This window comes from Toxotes jaculatrix, chromosome 23, assembly GCF_017976425.1.
Source record: "Toxotes jaculatrix isolate fToxJac2 chromosome 23, fToxJac2.pri, whole genome shotgun sequence".
Taxonomy (NCBI): Eukaryota; Metazoa; Chordata; class Actinopteri; family Toxotidae; genus Toxotes; species Toxotes jaculatrix.
Window position 1 is genome coordinate 4,475,006 of NC_054416.1, and position 22,361 is coordinate 4,497,366.

At 42.3% G+C, this 22,361-nt stretch overlaps 3 protein-coding genes across 3 annotated transcripts; 2 read left to right on the forward strand and 1 right to left on the reverse strand.

The window, feature by feature from the left end:
- Nucleotides 1-4,945: 4,945 nt before the first annotated feature.
- On the forward strand, nucleotides 4,946-11,337 carry faah2b (fatty acid amide hydrolase 2b). Its single transcript, XM_041031227.1, has 11 exons — nucleotides 4,946-5,233; nucleotides 5,784-5,866; nucleotides 6,260-6,396; nucleotides 6,820-7,029; nucleotides 7,476-7,595; nucleotides 7,790-7,925; nucleotides 8,197-8,314; nucleotides 8,419-8,538; nucleotides 9,546-9,657; nucleotides 9,782-9,970; nucleotides 10,140-11,337. The coding sequence occupies exons 1-11, from the start codon at nucleotides 5,045-5,047 to the stop codon at nucleotides 10,313-10,315; spliced, it is 1,590 nt and encodes a 529-aa protein (XP_040887161.1). The 5' UTR covers nucleotides 4,946-5,044; the 3' UTR covers nucleotides 10,316-11,337.
- A 516-nt stretch (nucleotides 11,338-11,853) lies between these two features.
- Nucleotides 11,854-16,893, reverse strand: nelfa (negative elongation factor complex member A). Its single transcript, XM_041031226.1, has 11 exons — nucleotides 16,649-16,893; nucleotides 15,601-15,772; nucleotides 15,179-15,340; nucleotides 14,868-14,957; nucleotides 14,597-14,724; nucleotides 14,413-14,482; nucleotides 14,220-14,308; nucleotides 13,990-14,098; nucleotides 13,531-13,859; nucleotides 13,202-13,301; nucleotides 11,854-12,630 (listed from the first exon to the last, which is right to left on the reverse strand). Exons 1-11 carry the CDS (start codon nucleotides 16,856-16,858, stop codon nucleotides 12,446-12,448), a joined length of 1,644 nt encoding a protein of 547 aa, XP_040887160.1. The 5' UTR covers nucleotides 16,859-16,893; the 3' UTR covers nucleotides 11,854-12,445.
- Nucleotides 16,894-17,527: 634 nt separating this feature from the next.
- Nucleotides 17,528-20,072, forward strand: c23h4orf48 (chromosome 23 C4orf48 homolog). Its single transcript, XM_041031371.1, has 4 exons — nucleotides 17,528-17,567; nucleotides 17,779-17,911; nucleotides 18,485-18,573; nucleotides 18,910-20,072. The coding sequence occupies exons 2-4, from the start codon at nucleotides 17,800-17,802 to the stop codon at nucleotides 18,979-18,981; spliced, it is 273 nt and encodes a 90-aa protein (XP_040887305.1). The 5' UTR covers nucleotides 17,528-17,567; nucleotides 17,779-17,799; the 3' UTR covers nucleotides 18,982-20,072.
- The last annotated feature ends 2,289 nt before the right edge of the window (nucleotides 20,073-22,361 follow it).

Here is a 22,361-nt window from a genome sequence, read left to right on the forward strand (position 1 = left end):
ACACCTTCCACTGGAAATATTGCAGATGAGTCTGGTGGGAAATATTTTAGTAGCACTTATGTGAAGATTTAATAACAAATAAAGACTAAATCCAGCTGGGATGTGTTGACTGGAATGAATCCAAACTTGCCTATGAAAAAGGATGAATTATTTAAAATGCACTTTATTTTATACAACACTAAATAACACACATACAAAAAAACCCAAAACATTACAGTGAATCCCATGTGAGCAGAAAAAGCCATTTTAATGGCACAGGGATATTGATGCTCTTCACAGCTGATCGTGAACATTGTGTAGGGCACCCCAAGGCGCTGGATGCCAGAGAGCCATAAAAAAGTGTGTCATACAGCATGTAGCCATCTCACACCTCACAGCCACATACTCCGGGTAATGACACACCGTTAACACATTCAGCCGGAGGTGTGCGCTTCTGTCTGAGCTGCTCAGGATGAGGTTTGTGTCCTCCTGCCGAACAGATCTGTAGCTACATTATTAATACAGTCAGTTTATTGGCTCTGTCCTGAAGCCAGAGGAAAAACACTAAAGTCACACCACATAATAATAATATGTATTATTTATTATTTAGTGCTGCTGATCACTTATTCATCACACTGACTGCTAAATTTGCTTTGTGTCCAAGTTGGGCTCCAGTGAGCATGTGTGTGAGGATTATGTGCAAGCATCCATGCATATGTGTGTGTGTGTGTGTGTGTGTGTGTGGATTATGCTGACCCCCTCTGACCTCTCTGGCTAGTCTCAGGGTTTCTTTATCACTTAGCTGTTTACTCTTTGACGGAGATATCTGTGTGATGTCTCTCTGCATCTGTACGTGTGTGTTCTTTGTTTATGGACCGACTGATCATAACTGATCTACCTGTGTGAAGAGCAAACAATGAGACAAACCAGATCCTCCCACAATTGAGGCAAAGGTTAAACAATGACTGCGAGACAGCATTCCCTAACAGTACGCTGATACCTTTGTTTTTCTCTTTTACTTTTAAGTACATTGATATTTGCCATTACATTTGGAACACACATTCATGTCCCCCTCAGGATGAATTTTAATAATTTTACTGATCCTGTAGTTTTTTTTGTTTAGCGCCAGACTACATTTTTTGAATTTGTCCAATACTTTGGTTTACGACCAAATACTTGCAAAACTAATTATATTCCCAAAGCTAAATGGTAGCATTTAGCTCTCAGCACCTGAGCCTCAGTAGCCTCACAAATTATCTTGCTTGATTTCTCATATATTGTCATAAAATTGAACCAAACAAACAACAGACCTGCATTTGTCTGCTACTGAGAGAAGACTAACTCAACTTTGCCATTATTAGAGTTAGAGTGATGCTACAAGCAGCATAAGGGCCCAAAATCAATATGAGTCCATCTTTCTTGTGTCCTCACAAGGGACAAAAAAATGTATTTCAATGAGGCTGTCTCATGTGGTTCTCATTCAGATTGCCTGCTGGAAAGTTTTAACAACGCCCGGTAGGGAGGGAATCAATGGCAGGCTCACGCTGCATCTAACACCTGAGATTCCTTTCACAAGACAGATCAATCTCCAAAGTAGGACAATGGGAACTGTAGGACTACAACAGACCTGCAGGCTTTTAGCTGCTGTGATTGAAAGGAAATTATGTCCTTATGTCCATATGAAGAAATGCCTGTGTTGATTACAATAGATTTTTTTTTCTTTTCAGAGAAAGAACAAATTCTGTGGTGTTATGGACTCTCCTGAAAAGCATTAAACTTTCTCCAGCTAAGATGATTGTGTGTGATTCACACCGGAACATCCCCCAAATCTCTGCGGAGCTCTGGTCAAGGCCCCGCAAAACAGACTTCAGTGTAAATAAAACATTAAACACAAGCCTCCCCCGCATCTGAAATTCCAGTTTCCATCTATACATCCAGGTCTGGACAGTGCAAATCTATATCCTGAACCTGCTGTTCTCCCATCTGACCATCCCAGTGGTGGCCCCTTGTCAAAGCTCATCTGTGGGTGCTAACAATCACACTCTCCCCTGCCCGGCCTTACAGGCAGCCAGGCGGGGGGCCAGGGGCCTTTATAATTGGTTTTTGGAGCACACCAGCTGTTTCATGTGCCCGCATGCCGGTCCCCAAAGGAGGTGCAGGAGTAAGGGGGTGGGGGTGGAGGGGTTGCCACATGGTCCACCCTCCCCTTCTACCCCTCCTCAACCTCCTCCTCTCATCTGGGATGAAAGACTGCTGCCAAATAGACAAATAGATTTTTGGAGATGGTCATGATGCTGCTGACGGTGGGGGAAGCCACGTTAATACATACATACAATACACACACATAAATATATTCCACATTGTTTTAAAGCCATCTGGTGGTTGATGAGCTGTTCAACTTGCTTGTTTTATCCAAAGAAGAGAAAAATACATGAAATACTTTGAGTTTGAACTAATGAAAATGGTCACTTCGGCTCGTAAAACAACCCTTTTGATCCCAGGGGACAGACATATCAGCCGGCACTGGTCTCCAGGGCAGAGTAGAGGTGGTGGAAAGTGGATCAGAGTGAAGTGCTGCTTCATCCAAAGGGAACAGTAAAGTAAATTACTGTCCACTCAGAGATGACTGGAAACAGAAAGGGGTTTCGTCCATGATCTCATTAAGAAAATTAAATGCATGGATAATACTATATGTGACCATTTGGGAATACAGAGTATAAAATTATGAACTAAAATTTAATTGGCCTGTAAAATGTTGGGTGATACAGACTTTTTCATACTGTGCGAGTAAAACGTGAGAGTCAGGATAATGAGCTATAGGTAGATGGCATGTGGTGTCTGTCCCATGACAAGAGACACGAAAGACGACGGAAATCAATACAAAAGCGCCCAAAGCCATCCTCTGTTGTTCACTGACCCCATATCATTTTACCCCGAAGGCCTGAATTCACAAAGGGTTTAAAGTTCTCATCAAACACAACACAGCACATGCTGTTCTCACTGCAGAGACACCTCATAATCTCAGAATAATGGGCAGTTACATGCGAACACATTTACTTTATGCAGTTTCCCAAGCAGCAGCACAGCTCCAGCAGCGTGGCACGGGGATGAAAACACTGTCAATTGTGTGTTTTCCCTGGTCTTCTCTCTTGTCTCTACATGCCCGGTAGTTTTCTGAGCTTCAGGTTTCACCTTACAGGTAAGGAATGATCTGTTTTTCTCCACTCGGTTGGGATTGTGATATGTTTGTGTTATGTTTTTGAGACTGGGCGTACCCCCGAGAAGTATTTCTCTCTTAATTCTGTGACACTCACTTCATTTTGTCAACAGAAAACGCGGCTTATTTGCTCAAGATAAAGCCTCTCAGCTACGTGTTAATGGGTTAACAGGTTATAGGTCAAAGTTTGTGTGCAAAAGGTTGCAACATTTTAAAATGTGGAAAAACATCCACTTCCTTCAGTTGTCAGCATTTAAAGCAATCTCATCCTGGTGAAATTTCCTGCCTCTGAGCTTCACCTCTTAATCTCAAAAACGGGCTGTGAAATTAGGTCTCTCCTGAAATGAGAGGATCAATAAATAACTCAGCAGGGTGTGTGCTGCCGTTCTGTGGATATTATTGATTTTACACGTCTCTTATTCACACAGTCAAACCCTAATATGAAAATTTTCCAACAGTATGATAAGTGTACCCACCCTCTCTTATTGGTGAAGCATTCATCAGGCCAATTGAGCTGCTTTTTCATTTCAATTAAAGATATAAAAGCTATAATTTAGCACATAAATGCCATTTATTTTAGCAAATAAACAGTTAAATCTTTGCAAGTTGGGCTGATGCAAGTGCCACAATGGTTTATTTTAGATCTTTCACTTTAGTAAAAATATTTATACATTACAAATAAAAATCTTCCTTACAAAGTCTCACCTAAATAAAATAGATGAATTATCAGCTAAATGTGCCTAAAGAATCAACAGTAAAAGTATTTATTCTGCAGACTAAGAGCCCAGATCTTCTGTGTGGATCTGAAAACCAAACACTGAACGCACTGTGTAAAACACTTCCACCACTGACATGCCTGTCCAGTGTAATGTTGGTGCAGTGTAACACAGCAGCAGCAGCAGAGCTGACAGGAACCAATGAGCAGTATAGATTCTCCACTAACCCACTGACCTGCATTGCAGAGTCGCTTCTCTCCTTGTGGCAACGTGCTGTGGATGTTCAAGTAGGAATTAAATGATGTGTTGCAGCCTTCAGCCATGCTGCCCTCTAGTGTTGACAGACAGTTACGCCACCTCCTTGGTGAAATTATTATTAGATTGTAATTATTGATGCATTAATATGTACGTCACTTTAATATTGCAGCTAAAGATTATTTTAATTATTTCATATAGCAGGGCTGCTTGTTAAAAACCTGCCAGTGATCAACACGATCTTGTCTTATCTGCCTAAAATAAAACATTATATTATATATTGCAATTATCTAATATGCGTTTTGTGTGTGTGTGTGTGTGTCCTGGCAAACATCTCCTTCTCAGAATCTTTTATGTCCTGTCCATGAAGCAGTTGTAAAATATGTTGGGTAACCACAGATAATAATGTTTACATATAGTTTAACATGCAAAGCAGAGTTATGTATTCCACCCTCATAGGTCATAGGTTAAATTTAACCTTTGATCACCCGTGAGGCCAAAAAGGATCACTGTCATGGCTACAATAAATCATATGAGTTCCGGTCATTATTTCCAAAATAAAACTCGTAATGCATACATTGCCTTGTAGTACAAATATCACCAAATTGTACTTAAGTACAGGACATAACTAGAAGTACTTTTAAATGCACTCATAGTCCACCACTGGCAATTTTTTTCTCCATGAAGGCTATCCCTTTGTGGTTTTATTTTGACTGCCAGAAGCTACATTTCCGGTTACATCCTTGTCCTCGCTCACCGGTGCTAACTTGACTGGCAGATATATAAACTGTGTCAGGAGAGAAGTCGGTAGGAGGTGTTCCGGAGCGACAACGGCCGAGTAACCGTTGACCTTCCGTCCTCTCCCCGCGGTGGAAACATGGCTCTGAGCCGTCTGGAAAAGGCTCAGGTATGGCTCTTCAAGGCGGCCATGGGCTTCTTCTTCATGCTTTTCCGGCTCTTCTCCCCTCGGAGAGCCGCTGGCTCCTGGAAGACGCTTCCTCCCGTCCGCAACCCGCTGCTGATGGTGTCAGCGACGCAGCTGGCCAAGAAGATCCGGCGGAAAGAGGTGTGTACCCGGTGCAAACCATCTGACAGCGGCGGCTGGACAGATGTGTTTAAGCTTTAATAAATAACCTCACAATTCTCACTGAATCGTCTCGAGTTAATAATTGTTTAGAAACACAAAAGTTGCACACGCAGTTGTGTTGGCTGATCAGTAGATAGTAGCATTATGTGGATTTCTTTCTTCTTTTTTTTTCTGTAGAATTTATTTTTAATTACAAACGTTATTACAGCTAAAGCCAGCTGCACCTCTGGTCCACTCTCCAGGGATGTTTCCCCAACAGTTTTTATTTTGTTTCCAAGCCCGTAAGCCCAGAAGGTGAGACACCTGTGGATTAACAACACACCTGTTCTAACAATACACAGTGCACTCACTGGGCACTTTATTAGGAACACCAGACGAATACAGGGTAGTTCCTGCCTTTGCTCTCAAATCAGCCTCAGTTCTTCGTGGCACTGAGTCTTAGTTTTACCATGGAAGAGGGGGGAGACATGCCAATCAGACACTCTTAAGTTCATTACTAAAACTGAATATTCGTGTTATGTTTCTGCAGGTGTCAAGTGTGGAGGTGGTGCAGGCTTACATCGACAGGATCCAGGAGGTCAACCCCTTTCTGAACGCTGTTATAAAAGACAGGCAAGAAAGAATCAGACCTTATCTGATACTGAGCTTTTATCTTTTTAATGTTTACTGTGCTCAAGAGCTGCAGCGATTAGTCAATTAGTCGATAACTTGATCCATAGAAAATTAATCTGCAGTTATTTTTATTTGAACAACTGAATAATAGTTTTAGTCATTTTTTTAAGCAAATATTTGCTCAAATAGTTTCTCAAATGGGATGATTTCACGCTTTTCTTTGTCCTGTTGTGCTCCCATGTTTCTTTTATTACTTCTTATTCCTTTTTGATCATCTGTTATGTTTGGTACTACTGAAACAGAAAATCTGAAATTTGTTACAGGAAAGTCTACTGATTGTCTTAAAATGGAGCCTTTTTATTCAACAAATAGTCTATTTCTATCTCTGTCCAGGTTTGCTGCTGCCCTCCAGGAGGCCGCCCAAGTTGACAAGCTGATAGAGGAGGAAACTGGAGGAGAGGAGGTGCTGGAGGACCGACTGCCTTTACTGGGAGTCCCACTCTCTGTCAAAGAGTCTTTTGCTCTCCAGGGTAACTTCCAAAGACCTAATCTTCTGTCAGCCACTCCAAACCAGACTTTTTATTTGATTATATACGTCAAATGACCAGATTTTAAACTGATAACATACAGTTAAAACATGCAGTTAAACAAAGGTTATTATTACACGAACTGTATGTAAGATTTCGAGGCAGAGTTGTTAATCCTATTACAAAATCCTGTTATGAAAGCCACTTTACATTTGGTAAACTAGTCTTTGGACCTGTTACTGTTTGCACAAAGAAAACAAAAATATCTGCATTTTCAGTAAATAGTAAGAAGAAGAAGTAAATAGTTGTTATTTATTCAGTAAATAAGAACTATTTGTTTAAAACTTAAACAAATAGTTTGTCTGTCTTTAGTTCTGAGTTTATTACACACAGCAGTTTAGTGTTTGACCCATTTCCGTCTTGCAGGCATGCCCCACACTACCGGTTTGATCTCCAGGCGAGGAGTGGTGGCCACCGTCGACGCTCCACCGGTGGCCCTGCTGAAGAGAGCGGGGGCCATCCCGCTGGGCGTCACCAACACCAGCGAGCTGTGTATGTGGTGCGAGTCCCACAACCACCTGCACGGCATCACCAGCAACCCGTACGACCTGGAGAGGATACCAGGAGGAAGCTCAGGTCAGCAGCTGTTGGCTTTAAATTCACAGTTGAGAAACATTTATTTCAGAACAGCTTCATGTTGGAGGCAGTCGCTTTGTCTCCAGGAGTCGCCCTGGTTTTGCCTCATAATCATATTACAGCTCACTGCAGACACACAAACACAGAGGCTCCGGCTCTGGTTCTTTTCAGGGGAAACTTACATTCATTTATTTTTTCTGTAAGTGCATTCAAAATTTATAGCAACAAGAAAGTTGTCTTGGTAACACTTTAACTGTAAATCCTCCTAGTTAGCATTTAGAAGCTGTATACAGACATTTAACATATAGTTTATAACACACTATAAGGTAGCTGTGCACAGATAAAATGATGTTTTATAGACTGTGGATGAAGCGGACCTGGTTGTCAGATCTACTGACTTATCGTCTCTTTATCTGTTTATCTCCTCTTTCCCCTACTGGCCTCAGGGGGAGAGGGCAGTATACTGGGAGCAGCAGGCGCAGTCATTGGTGTAGGCTCAGACATTGGCGGCAGCATCCGTATGCCCTGTTTCTTCAATGGAATATTTGGCCATAAAACCACTCCTGGTAAGAGAAAACTTAAACTCAGCCTCTCCTCATATAATGTGCTGTTGCACTAACTATTGTACCTGGGCACAAAACTATTTTTACACTTACAGCAGCTAAAGAGCCAGATGTTTCCCTCAGGAGTTGGTAGAGATAAGAATTAGAGCTAAATGACCACAGTCAGACCACGGTGTAACTGTGATGTGTGTCTGCAGGTGTTGTGTCCTCTGAGAACCAGTACCCTCCGGTCTCCGGCAGACAGGACGAGTACATCAGCACCGGTCCCATGTGCCGCTACGCTGAGGACCTGCTGCCCATGCTCAAGATCATGGCGGGACCCAATGCTCACATGTAAGATCTCTGCTCTGACTGTAAAATCTCATTTTACCCAGAGACGATTTACTTGAGTGTCTTTCTCCAACTCTAAATCACTTCCTAAACTTTCATAGTTGCACAAAAAAATAACCCACACACTATTACCTCAATCCTGATTATTCTTTTTAAGCTACATGGATCTGATAATGGGCCTCATACAAGAACATATTTATATTCTTATCTCAAACTTCCTAAGACAGTGGTTTTGGTCCCCTAATACATTATTTGCTTTAACATGCTCACACAGGTTGTCCTTAGACACAGAGGTCGACCTAAAGAAGCTACGGTTCTTCACCATTCCTCATGATGGAGGCTCTCCTCTGACGTGCCCCATCAGCAAAGAGCTCATGGACATTCAGAGCAAGGTGTGTTGAATCCGTCCGTCAAAGAACTTTCAGAAGTTGCAAAATGGAAATTGGAAATTCGAACATATCAGGAGGGTTTTAAAAAATCACGTGATGTCCTCCAGGTGGTGGAGCGTCTGAGGGCCGATCTCGGGGTAAATGTCCAAGAAGTGCATTTCCCTGAGCTCCGCTACAGCTTCCAGATCTGGGACACCTACATGGGTCTTCCTGATAAGGAGGGCAAGGTAGGTCCACCTGGCAGCTTGATCCAGAGTACTGCGTCCCTGCAGGTCTGTACAGAAAAGGTACTGGGGAGCAGATAATGAGCACGTTTCTTCGGTTTTCCTGGAGGTGGAATGAAGATAAACAGGCATTTGTTACCTTGCTGTTGCCAGGACTCTCAGTCTATGAACATGTTTCACAGTGAAAGAAAACAGGCCTAGTCTCAGTCACTGCACCTATTGTAGTCTGCTCACTAATCTGTTTAGCTGCCAGGACACAGTACACAGGCACACGCACGCACGCACGCACGCACGCACGCACACGCACACACACACACACACACACGCACACACAGCCGTGTTTCCATCCCTTCAGAGTACATTACATTGACTTACATTAATTCCCTGAAGACTTACAGCAAACCTTCACCATGGTGACTTCATCATACAGGAGTAATACAGTTACAGGGTCCTTCAGTTAATCTGATAAGCTAATATCACCCTCGCGTCCTTATTCACTGTGTCTTGGTGTGAAATATCCTACTACAGATTTGTGTTCAGCTTATTTGTGAAGGAAAGTAACTAAGTACATTTACTCAAGTTTCATCTGGTAAAATGACGTTTTATTTAGCAAAAAATGAAAATACGAATTCATGTAGCAGAGCTTTTGTATATAAAGTAGTTGTGCTGTACAAACTTTACAAGGGTGAGAGAGTGGTATTACTGTAACAGAGAAAAGCCTGTGTGATTTAACAGCAGGCAGTCGGACAGATCACAGTGACAGAATAAATGATTTACTCACAGTGCAGTCAGGGCTCTAACACAGGTCAGTGTCACCGGCGTGATAATGATCCCACTACAGGCTGAAGAGCCTGCAGCAACAGAAAATAACAACCACGTGACTGTCTGTTGTTAGTGAGCGGGAACAGCTCAGTGCTGCAGCCAGTGAAAGATAATCAACACACTCAGTCCATTTTAACTGACCTTAGCAACAAAAAACCAATTGTGTTAAAAGTGTTTTCCACCTTTAGCCTCCTCTGCCATTCGCTTTGCTGATGGGGGAACCAGGACGACCAGCGTGGCCTCTGTGGGAGCTGCTGAAATGGATGATGGGAAAATCAGAGCATACCTTTGCTGCTATAGGTAAAAAAAAACAAAACACATTTACTGTTATCATTTAACTGATGTTAGCTTTCACGACAAATTAAACTCAACAAAACATGAATCAGCAGTCAAACACATCAGAGTGTCTGTGCAACATCTGCAGGTCTGGCCCTGCTGGAGATGACCCATGTGTCCAAACGCTCCACCTTCATCATCCAGCAGAAGGAGAAGCTGCAGAGGGAGGTGGACGAGCTGCTGGGCACTGACGGTGTTTTTCTTTACCCCTCACACCCCAGAGTGGCTCCCAAACACCACCACCCGCTCTTCAGACCCTTTGACTTCGCCTACACTGGTCAGTGATCATCTGCCCCTGTGTCTGTGTGTGTGTCTGTTCAGGTCATCTCTTATATCGCCTTTCGTGCACTTCGCAGAATAACCTCCGAATGCTCTGCTACACAGATCCAGTCTTATCCTCAGTTCCACACACTAAACCATTTCACCCATCCTTCTCTAATCCACAGGAATAATCAACATCCTCGGGCTGCCGGTCACCCAGTGTCCTCTGGGTCTGAGCAAGGAGGGTCTGCCCCTGGGTGTACAGGTGGTGGGTGGGAAGCTGCAGGACCACCTGACCCTGGCTGTGTCTCTCCACCTGGAGAAAACATTCGGAGGGTGGAGGAACCCCGGAGCCAACTAAAACCACGCACTGTCAGCCATTACCAAATCTCCAGACTGGAGCCAGTTGGATCAAAGATTGTGGTACTCAGTCTGCCCTGCTGCTTGCTGTAGCTCACAGTCACCAAGAGGTACAATCAGCGCGCTGAATGTTCCAAGTGAAAGTGATTAATCTTTGTACTAATGAGGGATCAGCTGTTCCAGTACGTGTCTGTTGTGATTTTATCATCTACCCTGTTCCGGGACTGTTCTGTTATGAGCACAAGCTTTAAAAAAAAAATATTGATTTTTATATTAATGAAAATATCTTTAATAGTGCATTCACATTTTCGCGCTGAAACAAGGACTTTGTTCATAACTGGGTATCTAATGTCTCAGACTACTTCATCACACTGGCACCATATCACTTTTTTTTTTTTTTATTAACTTTTCAGTTTAAAATTTTGACTTTACACACTGTAGTTTTACCTCGTTTTTTTTTTTTTTCTTACCGGCAGCTGTACAGTTTCACTTGTATGTGCAGTAGACATACTGTTACTATTTTTAAAGGCCAGTATATGACAAGTTTAAATGCCTCGCATGCACACACACAGGTTGTTTCTGTTCTGGCTAATTAGAGCAACACTCAGGGTTCAGGTTGGATGGAGCTCTCTGCTGGGAGTCTGCGGAGTTCGTCACCTGACTCCCGGCACATTAAAGAATCATAAAGGTGTAATTTGTCCTGCGCCAACAGATGGAACTAATTTAGGGAGTTGGCGGTCGAGTTTGAGGAGGACCAATCAGCCAGAGTAACGAAGCTGCTGTGCAGGTGTGCACTGTAAATGTAGGGCCATTTAACTCGTTACTAACAAAGGACAGGACTGTAATATATAGAAAATATAGAAGATTTGTAGAAAAAAGATATAATATACAGAAGACTTACCTGACATCAGTAATAGACAACAAATGTTTTTACACACTGACAAAATTGTGCAAAACCTTTGTTGCGAGATAATGTGAATGTTGCATTATGGGAGTTAATTGATTGTGGTGCCTGTGGTGCTTTGCTGCAACTCATTTGTTCCAGCAAATAAAAAAATAAAATAAAAAAAAAAAGTCTGAACCTCTTCTCTCATTTATACAACTTTGCACATTCTGAATTAACCAAATACTTTTTTCTGCAGCAGGTGTGTGAGGCACACTCCAGCTGCAAAGGCTGTTGATCCCAGCCTCCGTAAAAAGTTCAGCATTTCAGGAAATGAACTTACTTGCTCCCCACTTAGGGTTAACGTTGCTAAAAACCTGCTGCACTCTCTTGCTTCAAGTTAATGCACAAGAAAAGTAAGAAACCCCCATGGAAGACACACTGATGCGATCATTTCAAAATGGAGTAAACGATTAGGGGGAGGAAAAGATCAGAGGCAGATCAAACACAAAAAACACAAATACAGGAAACTCCAGACGAGTTCCCTCAAAGTGAGAAAGAAAGATGAGAAACGTTTCCCTGGAGTCTGTTGTCATTTTATTTTCTTCCCTTCTTTTGTAAAAGGATGAAAAATTATTAAACATCTACCAGAAGGCTCCAAACAGAACTTGAACTTGACAGCACTGAGAACTATTCACTGCTCAACTTTTTTTTTTTTGGTCACCTCGACGATGACGGTCATTATCGTTCTCTCTGGTTTTTTTTTCTGTCATAAACCATGATTCTGTTCTGAAAGGTAGAAGAATAAGCTGCGAACGTCACATTCATACAGAAAAATACAGACAGTTTGTCTTTTCTGCTTTCTAGACACGCGACATGCTTGTACCTCACGGTACAAAATGTTGAAAGGTGCCTGCCGTGAGAATAATTCCTCTGCTCAGACTCGCATAACACTCTCACCCCTCCTGACCACAGCATTACTCAGGAACCGGAGGTGACTTAAAAACAGAAATAATAAAAGGGGTAAGGGAAACAACCAAACAAAAAATACAGAAATATTCTTCAAAGAATCCTGCATTTTGGCAGTGCAGGAAAAGGGAGGACCGTTCTCTCCTTCGTGTTCTCTCACCCTCCCAGTGCTTGATTTGGCCCAAATGTGTTAACAAATACTTGTATGTGTGTAAACATGTTTTCTGAAATGGATAAGAAATTTGGGGTGTGTGATTTTGAGCGAGTGTCTCAAGCGCCTCACGAGGTACTGGTGATGGGTTTGTATTTCTTGAGGCGGGTCCACTGTCCTGTGGAGTAGTTCATTTCGAAGACTGTGTCCACCAGCATGGTGGTGCTGCCGGTGCCGTCGGCTTTGGGCAAAACCTCCGTGTGTTCGCTCAGCTTGATCTGAATGATGTCCCCCTGCTCCGGGCACGGGTTCTCTGCAAGACGGGAGGAAGCAAACAGCAACTGTTACCAAATAGCCACTCTGAGACCACTCAGACAGACTGATCTGCAAACCAACCAGGAACTAAGGTTCACTACATCCTGTCTCTCAATTTTGTTTTGCATTGTAAAATGCAACTGAAAAGAAAAACTAAACTAAACCTGGGGAAGGTGAAGGCATCTTTGCAAACGTTAGCCACAAAGAAGAATGAAGACATTCTCAGTCTTTGTTAGCACTGTTGTGTGTGGTGTGTATCACATTTAGAGACTTGAACCAAATCACTGCCTAAGTGTAACACTACACTCTTACGAAGGCCAGATGGAGTTCAAGCTTCCATGCCAAGAAAAACGTGTTATGTGATTCAGGATTGTTCTTGTTGTCGAGGAGTTGTGGCTCATTCGGAAAAGAATGTGTGTCAGTCTCTCAGCAAAGAACAAACAATGTGTGAAAGATGAGCTCAGGCTGACTAAGGCAGAAAACTCACACTAAGTAGAAATGAGTGTTTGTCTGAATGAAGAAGCTTTTTTTTTTTTCTAATCAGGCAGCTAGTGCAACTACTCCTCTACCTCTGGATCCAGCCATGAAGCCCAGGATGAGGGCCTTCTCTGGTCTGGTGACCTTGTTGGCCGTCTTGAACATCTCCTGGGCAGCGTACATCTGGTCCCTCTGAGCAGAAACAGCATGAGACAGAAATTCAGTTGACTGAGAAGAAAACTGAGGCCTTAAATACATAGTTCTGTCCAAAAAATGTCCTTTTTAAAGACATGTACGAAAGATTAAAACACCATATCCAAACCCTAAATACAGGGATTAATAAAAAGATACTCAGAATACAACTGACAGATTCAACGGTCTGATATCTTTCTATTAGCCAGGCTCCTGTTTTACAGCTTACCGTGAGTGAGAGATTCTTTTTGGGCTGGGGCTGCGGTGGTGTAGGGGTTGGTGTTGGGGTGGGGGTCTGCGGTGTGCTGGGAGGCTGGGTGGGGGTCTCCGGCTGGCTGGCAGTTGCAGCAGCTGGAGGCCCGTTGCTGGCGGGCGTAGAGGCTGGCGTGCTGGGAGATGTGGGGGTTGCGGGATTTGCCGTGGTGCTGGCGTTGTACATAGGCGTCCTCTGTTTGTACTGGCCCGGTAAGGTGGGGGTGGCGCCAGCGCCCGCCGTTGCCGACTCCTCTGGTTGGCGAGCCGACTGCAGCGTGTCCCGACCCGAACCACCAGCGTTTGCTTTAGATGAGGTTGACGAAGAGAAAAGGTTGTGAGATAGGGAACTGATGATTTCCTGATGGCAGCAGGGAAATTCTCTTCAACTCCTTGAACTAAGCGAACAACAAAATGCAGTGTGGTGTTGTCTAACCTGGTTGTGCCTCGGAGCTGGGAATGTAAGATGAAGAGGGAACCATGCTGGGTGTGGCTGGTAGGTAGCTGGTTGACGGCAGGGGATTCTCGTTCAACGCCCCCAGTTTCTGAAAAACAATGAGCATGAGCATGTTTTGTTGTGATGGAGAAGATGCAGAAGAACTGAAGCACAACAACGTTTGAGTCAGGTGACAGATAAAGATAAACACACATAAACAAGTAAAGTACCTGTGCAGAGACGAGGCCGGCAGCGTAGTCTGGTGTGGTGTTTTCCACCACGGCTTCTTCTTTGGCTGTTTTCTCTCCGGCCTCCGTTTCTACAGCAGAAGAAAACATCATGTAAGCACCAACTTAAAACTTAACACATTTTTTTGGTGTAGCTCTACATCTTGGACGGGTGGAGGGCTGGAAATATAATTACCCAAAGTCTTTCTTCTCCTCTTAGCTTCCCTTCCGGCTCCGACCATGTCCAGCTCAGAAATATCTAACAACTGAAGAAGACAAAAGGCCAATGGTGAGACTAGTAAGCAACAACAATGTAAAAGTAATAAATAAAAACATGCAACATTCATAATGTATAACAATAGACTGGACTTATACATTACCTTGACCCCCCTCTCTTTACGCAGGGGCGTCCGTGCAGGGGCTATAGGTGTGCGGTTACTGGGAGGGCTGAAGATACTGGGAGCGGTGGGGCTGCGGAAAGGGGCCTTGGGAATCCCCTTGAGAGGAGCTGTGATGCAAATATAGATCCATGTATCAGCAACAGGGACAGAAATCTGAAGTAACTTGAGACTCCACAATGATAGCACTCATTTTTTCTTTAAATCCCAAATTAGAACTAAAAAAAAGTCTATTTATTGGTCTTCAACTCACTCGTAGTGTCAATCTTTTTGACCAGTCCTCTCCCTTTGGCGTGAAAAGGCACTCCGGCTGTCTTTTTCAGCTGTTGGGCTGTCTCTGTGGCTAGAAAAGGAAGCAATAAAAACCATAATCTCAATATTACAACGAAACCCTAATCCCACTCTGGCACAATAAAGCTGTAATTAAACACAAATAACTAATCCACAAATACACACACGTCTTTGACCTTGTATACAGTTGTAAACAATGCCTAACAAATATAAATATGACAAAAGCAATGACAGAAAGGTGGCCTGTATCAGCTGAAGTTTTAAGTAACTTACATTTCTGTAGCAGCTCTGCTCTGAGGGTTGCACTCTTCGGCTTCCTTTTCAGCTGAAAATGTTTTACGGGGGGTGTAAGGGGACCAACCAGAGTGGTTAACGCACTCTTGTTCAGGTACTGGCACTCCAGAGGAAGCATGGCAGACGCCTCGCACTCACCCACTGAGGACAAGAAGACGGTGTTGCGTTAAAATAATCCAGACTGGTCTGCAGATTAACAAAAATATCTCACTGAATGAGAATCCATTAGCTAAAGTGGTTGGATGCCCAAAATGTTTAATATATTGCACTGGAACAAATAAAGAAAAATATTTTTTATGGCTATTCATCGGGATAAATAAAGTTTGTCTTATAATAAGCAACCCATCTGTCGGACCACCACAGCCACATTAATATAAAGGAAACAGTGACACATTCCCTACCTTTCTCCCTGAGCTCGCCAAGAATATCCTGCACATTTGGATTCTGCTCCTCCAAGTCCAGATTCAGAGAGCCAGTCTCTGGGAAGGACTTAAGGATGTCTGCAACCATCAGCACCCAAGGCTCCGAGTCCACCGTAGCCAGCTGGATTATCTCCGACAGGGCCTCCTTCATCTGGTAAGAGAGGAAGGTGGTGTTAACAATTTTAAGTAACAAAAGATAAAATGCCATTCGCTGCCTAAAAGGTTGATGAATGCTGAATAATTTATTTCTGTTTTTTATTAAGTTTTTTTCATAATCGAGCTTTTTTATGACTTTTTTTTTAATCAATCATTTATTTGACTGTGGGTCTTTTTCTTGTAAAGATGTATGTTTATGTCGAGGTACAGCAACTTCCACTTGAATAAAACACCAGCGCTTCTTCTACCACCGTTCAACGCACTGAATTTGGATTTAAAAGACCTCAGCTCAGGTACATTTGCAGAAGTACGCCTTTCGTCTGTGTGTGAATATGCAGGGGACAGCGATGACGAGTGTCTAACGTTTAAGGCTGCTGAACAGGTGATATGTCGGACTAAAGCTGGTACCGCCCTCCAGCCCGTTCACTCAACCCTTCTGTGCCCATCCCACCATCATGTCTGGACGAGACCCGCCAGGCTAATGTTTCCCGTCTTCGCTGGTAAACCACTGCGGGGAAACGCAGTTACGTGCCAGGGACAAGTTAGCCGTGAAACCGCCTAATGTTAACGTAATTTTTTAAAAATGCTAATGCTTTCAACGAGGTGAAAAAAAAACTTCAGGATAAGTAGTATGCCGCTTCTTACGATGGCTAACGATATTAACCGTGAAAGAGAGGAAGCTAACGCTAACTAAATAGATTTAAAAGCGCGGTTATACGTCTCACAAGCAAATTAAAAACACCCGCAGGAAGACCAGGGTTTTGATTTAAGAGAAACTAGCTGAGACTGAACTCTTCTTTTACCCGTGTGTCTGAGTTAATCGCTTACCCTACCTGTCAGGCTAACACCAAGCTAACGAGCAGCGACCCACCTCGTCAACTGTCCGCCTAGGGAGGTGCAGCATCCCGAGCAGCAGTTTCAGCTTCACCGGCGGCGATAAGCTCGAAAAGCACAGCCGTATGTTGTCGATAACCGACACGGTGAGGAGGGAGGCGATGCTCGGAGGCGTCCAGAGCTCGTCCGTGGAGCCCAGTTTGTTGTGAAGCCACAGGCCGGTGTCGCTGTCCTTCATCGACGCCATCTTGGAAAAAGAAGTGTTTTGAGTTCGGGCATTTTAACGGGCTACCTAAGAAAACAGCAGTCAGGACCCCGCCCACACCGAGCAGGGGGGCATTTATCATCAGTGTACCATGAAACATCTGTAAGAAAAAAAACAGTTGTACGTCAAATTTAAGTATAGTTTAATACTATGCTATATCTGGTTTGATCAGTTTTATTTGTGTATATGATGTATGTATTGTTTTGTTAATAATGTTTTAAATAAAGGTGTATTTCACGACCAAAAATGTAATTGTGTGTGTTGTGATATTCAGTTCACTCTTGTGTACAACAAAAATGGACCAGATTTTCAGCTGTAGATGATTTTTTTTTTTTTTTTTTAATTTAGCCTACTCTTAATGATTTGAATGGGGTGGACAATATAATAGGAACACCTGTTCAACAGCACCACAGACTACAGCCTCCAAAATGATCACACAGCTGAATCAACACCTTTTTAACAAAGTTTCAACGAGGAACATTATAGCACTATAATAAGCATTATAACCTTCACGATGATTGAATGTGTGTAGGTTTCTAAAGGCTTTTATTTTGAATATAGTCACCGGAAGTCTTGATTCTGGTCCCCAAAGCAAATTTTAGGTGACCCACGCGCATGCGCACTCCCTGCCTCTACATAAAACAGTGGGCATCTTGCGCTGATTGTGCAAAATATCATCGACTGATTGACGGTAGGTTAAAATATGGTTTGTGAAATAAACATTATTCCTGCTCTGTGGAGTGTATTTTTAAAAACTGTGCAAATATTGACCGATGAGAAAACTGGACTGTGTCCTAAACAAAGCCTGTGAGGTTTCATTGACTGACCGTCATGTAGGACATTTTCCGCTGGTGTATTTATGCAAACCTCACACCTGCTGATTTTTAGTCTCCATATTAAAGGTAACTGATCGGACCATCGCCATGGCATCCAGCGGATTTCTGCAGGCAGCCGTGCTCCTTCTGGCGGTCCAGCTCCTGTGTCTCGGTGCAGCTGATGCTGATCAGGATCCTGGGACTGTCATCCCTGCCGAAAGTAGGTGGATTTCAAAATGAGATTTGGGATTTTCTGCCTGTGCAGGTGAAGGTTTCTAAATGGTCGTCAGGTGTAATTGTGTGCCCCAGTGATGTTTTTACACCGTCTGATTATAGCAGGTCCCTACAGGGGATTGTAGGTCATCTTCATCGGTGTATACATGATGAACTCAGCATGAAACTGGGCCTGCACACTTCTTATCATCTCTATGCTTAAACAACGGAGAGGTTTGAAGGAAAATACCTGTTATTTACAGTTTGCAGAAACTGGACCTTTGTTTTTTGCCTTTCCACAGTTATATTTGCTATTTTCGAGAAGGAAAAGCGTCTGAAATAACATTTACACTGAGATGTAAAAGGAAACTTCCATCACTAAAATCCAAATCCATAAAATAAGGCTGCAACTTAACATTATTTTCATTATTGATCAATGATTAATCCAATGTTTTGTAATGTAATAAAACAGAAATAAATGTCATTAAAATTCCCCACAGCCCAGGTTGATCTATTTGGTAGCTTATTTTATTTACTATACAAATCTTTTCATTTCTGAACTATTTCCTCTCATTTCCAGGTCGCCCGTGTGTGGACTGTCATGCATTTGAGTTTATGCAGAGGGCACTGCAAGATCTAAAAAAGACAGCTTTCAACCTTGATGCCAGGGTAGGTGAAGTCCTGCTCACCTGGATGGTTTTGAGCATCATGTCATTTTCCTGTTCATATCTGTTCCTGTATTATTCCCTTCAAAACATCCAAAGCTGTTCACCCCCACAAAACGAGCTAAATAAGACCAATTGCAATTATTACATTGAGGAGTTAGTCTGAAACTTAAGGCAAAAAAACCCAACCCTGTATTATAAATATAAAGATCCAAGTTGAAAAAATTCGTGAACCTGTGTCCCGTCGTACTGGACCCTACATACAGAAATACTGGACCCTTGATGCCGCTGAGTTCTGCTGATGTTTAACGGAGTGACATTTTTATTTTGTACGTGGCAGACAGAGACGCTGGTGCTTAGAGCGGAGAGGAGGGCTCTGTGTGACTGTATGCCTACCAACTCACTGCGCTGAGATCTGCACCTCACAGCCACGAGTGCACCTGAGGACACGTCCACCTGTCACCGCATCCCGACACGCTGAAAACAACCTGTTCCACTCTCCTCATGTACAGCGATTCTCATCTGTAACTTATTCACACAATAGGCACTTTATTTTCTTTTCTGTCACGTCACTGTTGAACTAGGCTTTGATTTCATGTCGCTCATCACAAGGCACATTATCGTTTTGCCTTATTCGGGATGACTTTTCTACCACTGATGTTTTTATGTTGTGAAACACACTGTCTGGGTCAGTTCTCATCTGTCTCCTATGAAACATAAACTATTTTTTGTACTTTTTAGTATTTGACTGTATAATGTAGATACAGTAGAATGCATTGGTAAATTTACTTGTTGAATGTGTTGTATGAGATTAATGTTTACGACGATTATACACATCAAACTGTAGCATCGCGTGGAATTTATTTAACTGCTCAAAACAATTTGATAACTATTTTAATTAGTTCATTAAATGACCTTTAGGAATCAGCAAAATCACTGTAATTTCGCTGATTAAAAGTAATTTATTTGCAGCCTGGCTTCTTTTGCAAAAAGGTTGTTTAACTTATTTAACACTGTTATTTTTATTTGTAATAACCATGATTTTGGTTTTTGTAAAGTAATGATCAGAAGAACGAAATGTGAAATTTTACAAACAATATTTTCAGATTTGTTTTTCTTTTTTTTTAAAGGCGGAAAAGCGTTATTGTAGGTCTTGACTTAGCACAGCACTGTAGCATGAATTTACAGCACTTTTTTGTTAACCTACTGTTAATATAGATTGTATGTATAGATTACATATATGTACACGGGTACATGTAATGGAGGTGTCTACAGACTTTGTCTTCTCTGTCTGACAAAGGTGTATGGAAGAGTAGTGACGAAGTGTATAGTATCAGATAAACTGCAATATCAGCAGGAGACGGGAGGACGAACAGAGGAATGCTAGTTGCAGCAGGGGACATAGAGATAGAAATAATAATTGTCTTATTGTTGCTTGTTCACGAACATCGTACTTTGTTGACATTATGTCACAGGAAGACCCATTTATTGTCTTAATGTTGTACCTATCAATAAAAACAACGAATGATCTTGGCTGCTTTTATTGTTTTCTCTGACTGGGACGGTTATTACATATCATCAGTGTGAGCTGTAATAAAGAAGCACTGTGTGGGTTTGTGCTGGCATTGATATGGGCACATCCAGTAATTTATTTGTTGTGGTAACCGCCGGGTCTCACAGCTCAGTTTGTAGGTGAAGTGTTTCTTTGTGTGGGATTTCTATGTGTAGCAAATATATAAAAAAAAGTTTTGAAATTAACATTCTTTTTCTTAACTGAATAATTATCTAAATCAAAATTAAGTTTAGAAGACAAAAATAAAAAACGAAAACATTCAGTACATTTTTGACATTTATGAAAAACACTACTAGAGCAAACTAGTAGTCAGCTGATAAACTGAGTAATAGCCTTAGCTCTACTTTCATTCACTACTTCAACCTTATTTTCTCAATAGTTATCCTTGTGTGAGACAATGTATGTCTGTGTTACATGCAAATACATTTGCTCTGTGTGCTCGAGATCATTTTTATTATTATTTTTAAAGAGACATACTGGTTTCAGATTTACAAATGTGAGGATTTTGTGGGTTTTCATAGTTTGATATCATATCAAGTAGAAAATCTTTGAGTTCTGGTCACTTTGACCTCTTTCTTTGACATTTTAGATGAAATCATTCATCCATTAATCAGGTCTGACAGATGAATCAATAGTTGCAGCCCTGGTCAAAATCCTTTTAGCATCAGAAAATAGTAAAACGAAGATCAGCTGTTGTCTAGTGTTATATCTTGAGACCTTACACTCAGCTGGTGAGTGATAGCAGATTATGTACTAAGTTTAGGTGGTAGAGCTCTCCTACAGATTATGGTTTTACATTTTATTTTACACTGGTTGTATATGAGCAACAACAGAAACACAGCAACACTTCTCGTCTGTGTTTCATTTATCCAAGGAGCTGGTCTACAGAGGCATAACCCTGTCAGAGCAGTGTGTATGTGTGTGGGCTACCAGTCACAGAAGCAATGCTATTAGGTCCTGCTGTTTTAGCTGACCTCATCCCCTCCCACGCACACGCGCCTCTTTATTTATTTACAACAGGGATTACAGCATGGAAAAAAAGAAAACCTGCAAGAACCTTATCTACACCAGCAGGAGGAGCCCTAAGTAAAGGCAGACCGCCAGCTGTGTCGCAGTGATGCAGCACTCTCTGCACTCTCCACTTCCCTCATGGGTGTAAATGCAGATGGGTTGAAATATGGTACATAGATACAAAGAGAGAAAACTGAGGAGCTGTATTGGCCAATGTAGCGCCTGCAGTGACCTGGCGGGAATCTCAGCCCAGAGGCACCTCCATGTGCTGCCAGCACAACCGAGTCAAATCCCTTTATACTGCACCACAGCACACGAGCACAAAACCAGGAGTTGTAGTGGAGGGAGCGACTGTGAAGTTTTATGCAGGAAAATCGAGTTTACGCTGAATCACTCTGAAAAATCCTTGTTGTCAAGCAGCCTCTACTTTCTCACTCTCTCACCCACTCACTCACTGGCTTGTTCTTTCTACTGAGGCCTTTCAACTTTTCTTTCATCTGCTCCTGGAAAAGCTGACTGAATCGGTCCAGCTGTTTGAAACTCTCCAGAAGTGGCAAACAGGCAAAATACTCAATACCTTCTTCCCCCTTTATCTCTCTGTCTCACTCAGGCATTGCTCTGACCTTGCCACATAAGTTTGCTCATCCATAAGCAGGGCTTCTTTAGCATGTAAAGACATTCATGAATACGTGGGTTACTTAAAGGAGAGGTGTCATCAACACCACTCGTCATGTTTCAAATGTGCTCGTTTGGATGTTATTTAACAGCACTGATTGTATAAAAATAAATATTGTTCTATTAACTTTTTCAGACAGTTGAACTGTGTTCGGGTCAGTTTGTTTGTAGAGTTGCAGAAGACTGATATTTCATCCGTTTATCCATGACTTATGGGTACATTACTTATTAAAACAAGCAAACAAGTAAACCTCTTGTCCTGTTAATCCATTTAAATATTTCTAGCAAATTGCTCACTACCTTTAGCTATTTCAACTATTCATCCTTTAGAACTTTTGAATTCACAGTGCATCTCTCTGTATAACTGCTTCAGTTCCATGTGTTAATATAAAAATGTTGCAGTAGCAACTAAAAACGGCTATTCAGTGCATCTTGGTGTCTCTACCCTGCAGCTCCATGCTCTGGCTGGTGGGAAGCCACAGTTAACAGCAGGAGGCTGTAGAATTTGCCAATGTTAGCAGGGCACCATGAAT